Below are 10,740 nucleotides of genomic sequence, written 5' to 3' on the forward strand. Positions count from 1 at the left end.
TCTTGTGCTTGTATTGTTTAGCTTCATCAATTTCACTAGTTTGAATGTTACCTTGGATTTAAATCATAATCGCTTGTATTTTGGTTAATTCATTGGTAAGGGTTAATTTAGAACGCTTATGTCTAATTCACTAAAATTAAGGTGAGATAGGAATTAATTTTTCAATGATGAATATTCAAATGTTAATTAATTATTTTTAGAAAATCGATGATCGAGCGAATAACTTCAAGGGTGTAGTCGACCGATACAAAAACTCGTTAAATAATTGCTTTTCCATAATTTTAATTCTTGCATGCTAGTGATAAAATTTATTTTATTTGCTTTTAATTTTAGTTAGTTAATTCCAAAATCTAAAAATCTCTTTTTATTTATTTTCAGTATTTTTAAGAACACAATAAATTGCACCTTCCTCGTGGGAATGATCCCTGCTCTCGCTACTACATATTTATTTGTTTGAGTTGAGTTTGGTTAATTTAGGCGCGATACGACTAAGCGCTACCAAATTTTGGCGTCGTTGTCGGGGAAGGCATTTAATTTATTTTTGTTTTTTGTTTTTATTTTATTCACCATTTTTTAATCTGTTTTTGCAAGAATTCTTATGGTGTAATTGATAGGAGTCATTTTTGTGCGTTGTTTTGCTTGTTTTGTGTTTGTTTTGCATTCGTTTCGTTTACGTTGTGTCTGTTCTTTACCATTCTTGTTCTGTTTATTGTTTTATTGTGTTTGTAGCCACTTCTCTGGTTTATTTTTTTTACTGCAGGAAATCACTAGGAAATGCCGATTTTTGGTGAGAAGGCGATGCACGCATGAGGCCGCGAGGAAAGCAAGAGAAGGAATTTATATTTCTGGAAAAAGACGAGGTGCCCGGGCGGCACTTTTCTACCACCCGCGCGCATTCAAGTTTGGGAAAAACAGTAGCTGGTCATAAGACAAGGCGCCCGGGCGACACTTTTCTACCGCCCACGCGCACTCATGAATGAGCAAAATAGTATGTTGCCAATTTTTGAGGCGCCCAAGCGCGATGCGCAGATCTGGAATTTTAATATTTTGGAGAGTTTATTTCGGGAAGGATTCTTGGGGACTATAAATACAATTCTTTCCATAGATTTAAGGGGACAACAGAGGCGCACAGAAGGAGGTAGACGGCGGCTAAGAGTTTGAAGTTTTCTCATCTCCGTTGGGAGTTTTTCTCTTCGCCTTTTCTAAATTTTTATGTTAAACGTTTTTTTTAGATTGAATTTTGTAATAACGTTCAGTAGCTAAACTTTTATTTTGTTGGAATCAAGGGGATCCGAACCCCGAAACACTGTAGTGTGATTGAATCACCGGACGTATTGAGATTTGATTAATGTTTATAATTGATTTTATCATGTGTTTTCTCTATGTTGATGATTAGCTACCCTTAACATAGATTCGTAAATTGTGAATTGCTGTCGCGAGATAGGTTCAAAGATAGGACGAATGATAAAATCCATGAACTTAAAATATGCATAGAGATATGGTATTTAGTACATGTTGATAGCCATAGACCACCAGGTTGAAAGTTGTAGAATTCATAGAAAGCAAAGCGATCAGTCGTGATAAAAAATTAGAGAGATTTAATTGTTTCATTGATTTGATTAGTTTGGCATAACCTCGAGAGAGAGTGTCAATGTTTTAGGAATTTATGTCAAACTTATGCGCATAAATTAAGTTCCAATCGTCCAGTTCAATTAATGGGAAGGTGAACCGAAATTCCAACAAAATCTTTTCAAATTGTTATTTTTCAATCGTGAGAATTAGTTTTTTGGTTGTGAAATATTTATTTATTTACATTGATTTCTTAGTATTAAATGTTAGATAGAATCCAAAATCCACTTTTCGATACTTTGTGTAGTTAAAAATTAAAGAAACAAATTATTATTGATTAGTCCCTGAGGACGATACTCGTACTCAGTACATTTTATTATAACTTGAATCGGGCACTTGCGATTATTTCGACTGGAACTGAGAAATTTTTATAGCAAATTTAAGTGTTATTATTCCGTCGATCAAGTTTTTGGCGCCGTTGCCGGGGACTATTGATAATTTAATTTGTTTTATTTGATTTTTCTCTATTACAATTTTAATCACTCTTTTCCATCTGTGAACTGCAGGATTTTCTTGCAGTGCATGCAACATTCACCAGAACAAGAACTCGTGCCTTTTGATCCAGAAATTGAAAGAACTTTTCGCAGAAGAAGAAGGCAACGAAATGAAGCAATGGCAAACCAAGAACGATTATGTGGATTGGAAGAAGAAGAGAATCTTGCACCACCTATCTACAGATCCATGATGGATAGCGCTTTGCCATCCATCGAAAATGCCAGACCAAGCATCATCAGGCCAACAATAGCAGCAAATCAGTTTGAAATAAAGCCTGTTATCATTCAAATGGTGCAAAACACAGTCCAGTTTTGTGGGATGACAATAAATGATCCATATGCTCACCTGACAAATTTTCTAGAAATCTGTGATACTTTTAAGATGCAGGGAGTTTCTGATGACGCTATTTGTTTGCGTTTATTCCCTTTTTCTTTAAGAGATAAAGCTAAAGCATGGCTAACCAATCTACCTGCAGGGTCCATCACTACTTGGGATGATCTATCAAAGGCCTTCCTCACTAAATACTTCCCACCGTCCAAATCAATGAAACTCAGAGCAGACATTACAACATTTGCTCAAGGTGAACGGGAAACACTCTATGAAGCATGGGAGCATTACAAAGATCTACTTAGGAGATGCCCACATCACCAACTACCAGACGGTCTTGTGGTACAAACAATTTATTATGGTCTTCCTCACTCAAATCATACCATGTTAGATGCAGCTGCCGGTGGAAATCGGTTACGAAAATCACCAGAGGACGGATATGAGTTAATTGAAGAGATGGCATCCAGTAGCTATCATCCTCAATCAAAAAGGAATGCAGTCAGAAGACCTGCAGGAATGCATCAAGTTGATGCATTCACTTTAGTGGCCGCTCAACTTGAAGTCATGAACAAGAGAATTGAGGAACTGAGTGTAGGAAACTCTGGAATGCAACTTCAAGAAGTGTGGTGTGAAAAATGTGGTGCAGAGCATTTCACGAAAGACTGTCAAACATTTTCTCAACCAGAGGGAGTTATGGCATGTCACATGGGAAATCAAAATCGCCCAAGGAATGACCGATTCTCGAATTCCTATAATCCAGGGTGGAGACAACATCCAAATTTCTCGTGGGGTGGACAGAACAATAAAACATATGGGAATCAGAACTACGGCAGACAGCCTCAAGAGGAGAAATTGAGCTTGGAGCAGATGATGCAGAAATTCATATCATCTACTGAAACCCGCATGCAGAATCAAGATGCCTCAATAAAGAATCTGGAGAATCAGATAGGGCAATTGGCCAAAACAATTTCCAGCAGAGATCAGGGTACCTTGCCGAGTGACATGGAGAAGAATCCGAAGGAGCAGGTAAAAGCAATTGAACTGAGGAGTGGAAAGACAGTAGAGCCTGCACCACAGATCGAGAAAGAGCCAGAATTGGCGGCATCAGAACAAACTTCAGGTAAGTCATCTATCCCAACACTTTCACCCACTTCACAAGAAAAAATTGTTGTGCCACCACCTTTTCCTGTAGCTCTGAAGAAGGAAAAACTAGATTCTGAGTTTGGCAAATTCCAGGAAGTATTCAAGAAATTGAATATTAATATTCCCTTCGCTGATGCACTGATGCAAATGTCAAGCTATGCGAAGTTCTTGAAAGAGATCCTCTCCAACAAGAGGAAACTGGAGGAGCATGCAATGATTAGTCTAACTGAGAATTGCTCAGCACTAGTGCAAAATAAAATCCCATTAAAGCAAAAAGATCCAGGAGTTTCTCTATCCCTTGTGTGATTAATGATATTCAATTTCATAAAGCTTTATGTGATTTGGGTGCTAGTATAAATCTAATGCCTTACTCTATGTTTAAGAAATTGAGCTTGGAGAACCAAAGTCCACCAGAATGTCGTTACAACTGGCGGACAGGTCCATCAAATATCCACGGGGGATAATCAAGGACGTGCTTGTAAAAGTGGACAAATTCATCTTCCCCGTGGACTTCATGGTGCTAGATATGGAAGAGGATTTGGACATGTCACTCATCTTGGGTAGACCTTTCCTGGCAACAGGAAAGGCACTAATAGATGTCCAGAAGGGAGATTTACTGTTGAGAGTGGGAGAAGAGAAAATTTCATTTGACATTTTTAATGCTTTAAAATTTTCTCAGAATAATGAAGAAAGTTTTCAACTGGATGTAGTGGACTCACTGTTATTTGATTATGTGCAGGATACTTTTCAGGAACCATTAGAAGCTGCACTTATATCTGAGCATGTGGAAGATCTCAGTGACAGAATTGAAGAGATGACTGCATATTTGAATGACAACCAGTCATGGAGAAGAGGTGGAAAGCTTAGACTTGAAGACCTTGGTGACCGGAAGGATTTAATCCTCCAAAAACCAAGCCTTGAGGAACCACCTACTGTAGAATTGAAACCATTACCTATCCATCTCAAATATGTTTGTTTAGGTGAGAATGATAAGTTACCTATCATAATATCTGCTTCTTTGACAGGTGAGATGGAGGCCAGACTAATGAAGGTGCTCAAGAAACACAAGAGTGTGTTTGCCTAGAAAGTGGCGGATATAAAAGGAATCAATCCATCCATATGCATGCATAAGATTTTAATGGAAGAGAGCATCAACACATTGGTCCAACCACAAAGGAGATTGAATCCAAAAATGCAGGAAGTTTTCAAAGACGAAACGATCAAACTTCTAGATGCAGGTATCATTTATCCTATATCTGATAGTCCATGGGTGAGTCCGGTGCAATGTGTACCAAAGAAGGGGGGAATTACTGTCATAAAGAATGAGAATAATGAACTGATACCCACTAGGATAGTTACAAGTTTGCGTGTGTGCATAGACTATAGAAAACTAAATGACGCAACCCATAAGGATCATTTTCCTCTCCCCTTCATTGATCAAATGCTAGAGAGACTGGCTGGGTATGAGTTTTACTGTTTTTTAGATGGGTATTCAGGATATAATCAAATAGCGATTCCACCTGAAGACCAGGATAAAACGACTTTCACTTGCCCATATGGTATGTTTGCCTATAGACGTATGCCTTTCGGGTTGTGTAACGCTCCTGCTACTTTTCAGAGATGCATGACTTCCATTTTTCATGATATGGTCGAAATTTTTTTAGAAATTTTCATGGATGATTTCTCTATTTTCGGTCAATCTTTTGATGCATATCTGCATAACTTGAATTCTGTTTTAATGAGATGTGAGGAGACAAATTTGGTGCTGAACTGGGAGAAGTGCCATTTCATGGTGACAGAAGGTATAGTATTGGGTCACCGAATTTTTGAACAGGGGATCGAGGTGGACAGGGCCAAGGTGCACGTTATTCAAAATTTGCCTCCACCTACAACAGTCAAGGGAGTCAGAAGTATCCTAGGCCATGCCGATTTCTACCGGCGGTTTATTAAGGATTTTTCAAAAATTGCCAAACCTCTTTCTTCTCTGCTAATGAAAGATGCACCTTTTGACTTTGATTCAAATTGTTTACAGGCCTTTGAAGTGTTGAGAGAAAGACTGGTGACTGCACCAATACTGACATCGCCGAACTGGGATCTCCCATTTGAGGTAATGTGCGATGCAAGTGACTCTGTTGTTGGCGCGGTGCTTGGCCAATGAATAGACAAGGTATTCCGAACTATCTACTACGCTAGCAAGACTCTAAATGAAACTCAACTAAATTATGCCACCACTGAAAAAGAGTTTCTAGCTGTAGTATTTGCACTGGACAAATTTCATTCATACCTTGTACTTTCCAAAATCACAGTATACACAGATCACTCTGCTATTAAGCACTTGTTGATGAAGAAAGATGCCAAACCTATACTGATTAGATGGATCTTACTTTTGCAAGAATTTGATTTAGAGATCAGGGATAAGAAGGGTGTTGAAAATGTAGTAGCTGATCATCTGTCTATATTAGAATGCATTACTGATGGTGCACAAACTGAAATAGAGGACATAGATGATTGGTTCCCTGATGAAAAACTTTTTTCCATAGAAAGTTCACCATGGTATGCAAATTTTGCTAATTATCTGGTCACAAGCACACTCCCACATAATCTGTCTTTCCATCAAAAGAAAAAAAAATTATCAGATGTAAAGCACTATTTTTGGGAGGAACCTTTTTTGTTTAAAATATGTGCTGACTCGATGATCCGGAGATGTGTGGCGGAAGGAGAAATTCAAAGCATCCTCAGTCATTGTCATGATCGTGAGGTAGGTGGCCATGCTGGGCTAGTCAAAACAGCAACAAAACAGCAACAAAGGTACTTGAATGTGGGTTCTATTGGCCAAACCTCTTTAAGGATTCGCACTTGTTTGTCTTAGCTTGTGATAGATGTCAGCGGACAGGTAATATCTCAAACCGAAATAAAATGCCTTTAAATAATATCATTGAGTGTGAGATATTTGATGTATGGGAAATCGACTTCATGGGACCATTTCCAATTTCTTTGACAAAAAAATACATTTTGGTCGCAGTCGATTATGTTTCAAAATGGGTAGAGGCTGAAGCTTATGCGACAAATGATGCACAGGTTGTACTGAAATTTTTGAAGAAAAATATTTTTAATCGGTTTGGTACACCCCATGCAATCATTAGTGATGGTGGCACCCACTTTTGCAATAAACCTTTTGACAAACTCTTAAAAAAATATGGTGTCAAGCATAAAGTCTCTATCCCATATCACCCCCAGACCAGTGGCCAAGTGGAAGTGTCCAATCGAGAAATCAAACAGATTTTGGAGAAAAGTGTGAGTACTAATCGGAAAGATTGGGCACTTCGACTTGATGATGCCTTATGGGCCTATAGGACAACGTTTAAAACACCTATAGGCACTTTTTCTTATAGACTGTTATTTGGAAAGGCATGTCATTTACCTGTTGAGTTAGAACATAGAGCATATTGGGCTACTAAGACCCTAAACTTTGAATTTGCTGCAGCAGGTGAAAAGAGATTGCTAGAGCTTAATCAACTGGAGGAATTCCGCGACAGTGCATATGATATGGTGGTTTCGTACAAGGAACGAACCAAGACAATACATGACAGGCGCATTCGTCAGCGGGAATTCAAAGAAGGAGATGTTGTCTTGCAATTTAACTCCCGGTTGAGGATTTTTCCCGGAAAACTGAAGTTTAGGCGGTCTGGCCCCTATAAAATCACCAAGGTATGTCCATCGGGGGCCATTGAAATCAAAGATGCCAGAAAAGAGTCTTTTACGGTCAATGCTCAAAGGCTAAAACACTATGTGGGGGGTGACGTTGATTCCATGTCTGTCATCACCACATTGACTGACCAAGACTAGTTTGGGGAGGAAGAAAAATCAAGCTCTAGACTTTAAATTGAGAACTACTCTCTGCAATCTCTTTTATTCAATTTTTTTTGTACTTGGTTTTATTTTTCGTAATATATTTTGTTTTTTCAAAAATTTGCAGGCGCTCGAGCGGTGATTTATTGCCGCCCGAGCGCCCTGCTTCTGTTTTTCTTAAAAAAATTCGAAATGGGGTGCGCCCGGACGGTTATTTTCTGCCGCCCGCACGCGTGCCCTCTGTTTTTATTAAAAATTCTCAAAAGGGTGTGCGCCCGGGCGGCTCTTTTCTACCGCTCGGGCGCATCATGCAAATTCAGAAAAAATAAAACCCGATCCCCTTTCTGTCTTTTACAATTCCCTTTCTAATTTTTCTTCCTAACCCTACACTATCTCTCGACGTCTCTCTCACTCTATATTTCTCCTTGTTCTCTCCAATTCACAGGTCCATCACTCGATTCTTCAAGTTTCAGTCACCATGGCACCAAAGAAACAAAAGATAGCCACTTCTAGGGCTACCCCATCCAACATCCTAGATGGGAAATTCATCTCGGAAGAAGCGAAGTCGAGGTATGAAGAAGCCAAGGCTAGTAGGACTCCAATTGCAGAGAGGGGAATCAATCTCTCCGAAAAACGCACCGCCTCCCTTGGCATCATGGCATGAGGATGGACCGAGTTTTGCCGCCAACCTCTAGCGGAGATTGTCCCCTTGGAACGAGAGTTCTATGCCAACGCTATCGAGCGTATAGATAGCACGGCTTTTGTGCGGGGTAAGATGGTTTCTTTCACTTCTGCCGCTTTTAATGATTTGTTGAAAACTCCGGATGTGGATGATAGCCAATTTCAAGCATTTAAGGCTAACCCGGACTATAATGAAATTTCTAATGTCCTGTGCTATGATGGAAATGTTTGGAAAGACTCGGTGAAATTTGTATCTTTTAAAGAAAAATATTTGTGGCTGGAACCGGCCTTGTGGTATGCTTTTCTAACTCACAGGTTAATGTCGGTATCCCACACCCAAACGGTGGTGATGAGCAGGGCAGTGCTGCTGTATGCCTTGCACAAGAAATGGCCGCTTAATGTCGGACTGATTATCCAAGAGTTGTACACTTCCATTCGCACGTCCAAAATTGCGATATTCTTTCCGACCATTGTTTTTGAACTTTGTGTGAAAGCTGGTGTCCCAATCAGGGATGACGAAGAATGGTTGCACCCGAAGCAGGAGGTGGATGACACTATTTTGAAGGCAAAACATTCGTTCCGACTCAGGGAGTTTACAGCTGAATACGGGCATGTTCTGGACCCGTTCAATCATCAAGGAATGTGCCTAAGCCACCCCCTGCTCGACGCACCACGAATGACACATTGAGTGAAATTTTGGCCTAGGTGCAACACATGGACAAATTCCAGGAGGTGAACGCAGCCCACAACGAATATACCAATGCCATGATGCGAGGCCTGCTCGCAAATGCTGGGATGGACCCTGCAGCTTATCCGGTGCCACCGCCATATCCTCCGCCTTTCCCATTCCAATATGCTCCGCCAGTTCGGGATCTGCCCAAAGACTCCGATGAGGAGGATTCTGATTAATACCAGGGGAGTGTTTAGTGTTTTTTTTTTTGTTTTTAGTTTTCTTTCGTTTGTTTTTAGATTTGGTGGTGTCAAGTAGCATTGGGGACAATGATCGTCTATAGTTTGGGTAGGGTGTGTCTTTTGTGTTTTCACTCTATTTTCATGCTTTTTGTTCATTCGAGTCGTTTGTAGTGTTGTTGCAAGTGTTGTGAATGAAACCAAAAAGGCAATGATGAAAAAAAAAAATTGGCAGTTTTTAAGTCCATGATTATCTTCTTTGCTTGACAAATAGTTTTGAACTAGTACAACCAAGTCGATGAATAGATCGTTAAACACTTTGTGAGGTATGCTTGAATCTGAATTTGAAACATAAAAACTTGGATATGATTGAGGCAATTTGTTTGACCTTTGGGCTTAAAAAAAAATCGTGAATTACCCTTAGATGCCCAGTTGAGCCTTCACGTTTATATGCGCATGAGAGGTGAATAATATGAAGTTTGTTTTGGAGTAATCATCATTTACTACTGATGATTTTTTGTTCTGCACTGATTGAGATCTGTATGAGTTAACTGTGAAATGAAATTTGTCTATAACAAGTTCAAACACCCCTCAAGGCGCAATACGGGTATACTGTGACTTAGGAGTGATATAGGCAATTCTTTCTGAATTTTGTTTGTGCCTTTCAAACCAACCTTGATTTATTATGTCCCTAGTACCTAATTTGTGCTTAATAGAAAACGAATGGCATGCGTGAAAACGTGTGGTAAACCCCCATTCGACATTGTTCAATATCCTACAACTACTACACATAGCTTAAACACTCATTCCTACCTTGTGGGGAGTAAATTGAATGTAGATTATTTCTGTTTATGCTCCTATTGAAAAATTGAGGATGGAATGATGTGTTGGTTGTTGTTCAAAGTGGTGAAAAAGAAAGCATAGAATATTGGCATAAGGCAAGTGAAAGAAAAGAAAAATATGGAAATCAATGAATGAGAAGATGTGCGAAATTGTGAGTCAAAAGGAGTGGACTGTACAGAATGAATATCATTTACTCCCTCTTTGAATTCTTTTCCTTCATTTGGATCCATTAGCCTAGCCTGACATATTAAGCCGATTAAGACCTATTGACCGAGTCACAGTCGCTCAATATACTAGTGGAGAGGGGTTGTAAGAATTTTGCTTATGGACTGTTGATAGACACGGTTAATGAATATGGATTCTTGATCAAAACATGCACACACTATTTTTCATTGAGTTATATCAGTCATGAGTGTGTGTATCAATGAATGTTTCTAAATCTTGATCCTATTATAACTGAAAAAGCCCTTATGATCTTAGAATGTGAATTAAATTCGGAGTAGAGTATTCCAAAAACGGAGTTGCGAGATTTTAAAATTTGCAAGGTTGGCTAGTTAATGTTAGCATGTTGATATGATTGGATTGTTTTTCTTTTGGTAGAAGTTTTAAGGCTTAAGAAGGTTGATTTTACCTACTTGTGACGTCGTTTTGTTGTGTCTGCATGTTAGTTTGTCACCTATTTTGCTCAAGGGCGAGCAAAAGGTTAGTTTGGGGAGGTTGATAGGAGTTGTTTTTGTGCGTTGTTTTGCTTGTTTTGTGTTTGTTTTGCATTCGTTTCGTTTACGTTGTGTCTGTTCTTTACCATTCTTGTTCTGTTTATAGTTTTATTGTGTTTGTATTCACTTCTCTGGTTTATTTTTTTTA

General features: G+C 39.1%; 1 protein-coding gene and 1 non-coding gene across 2 annotated transcripts; one reads left to right on the plus strand and one right to left on the minus strand.

The window, feature by feature from the left end:
- Nucleotides 1-2,670: 2,670 nt before the first annotated feature.
- LOC140870096 (small nucleolar RNA R71) lies at nt 2,671-2,777 on the minus strand. The gene has a single exon (XR_012147076.1). It is a non-coding gene; the product is annotated as a small nucleolar RNA R71 (small nucleolar RNA).
- Nucleotides 2,778-4,009: 1,232 nt separating this feature from the next.
- On the plus strand, nt 4,010-8,107 carry LOC140861452 (uncharacterized). Its single transcript, XM_073264470.1, has 8 exons — nt 4,010-4,619; nt 5,091-5,153; nt 5,259-5,717; nt 5,901-6,147; nt 6,357-6,487; nt 6,617-6,672; nt 7,003-7,302; nt 7,889-8,107. The coding sequence occupies exons 1-8, from the start codon at nt 4,010-4,012 to the stop codon at nt 8,105-8,107; spliced, it is 2,085 nt and encodes a 694-aa protein (XP_073120571.1).
- The last annotated feature ends 2,633 nt before the right edge of the window (nt 8,108-10,740 follow it).

Source organism: Henckelia pumila, chromosome 4 (assembly GCF_033568475.1).
Source record: "Henckelia pumila isolate YLH828 chromosome 4, ASM3356847v2, whole genome shotgun sequence".
Lineage (NCBI taxonomy): Eukaryota > Viridiplantae > Streptophyta > Magnoliopsida > Lamiales > Gesneriaceae > Henckelia > Henckelia pumila.

Excerpts from the sequence above, each read along its gene's own strand:
- LOC140861452 (XM_073264470.1), top strand. The coding sequence starts at position 4,010 with ATGTCGTTACAACTGGCGGACAGGTCCATCAAATATCCACGGGGGATA. Across the intron at positions 6,488-6,616 it reads TGATAGATGTCAGCGGACAG|TCGATTATGTTTCAAAATGG; the intron begins GTAATATCTCAA and ends TTTTGGTCGCAG. Across the intron at positions 7,303-7,888 it reads GCCCCTATAAAATCACCAAG|GTCCATCACTCGATTCTTCA; the intron begins GTATGTCCATCG and ends TCCAATTCACAG.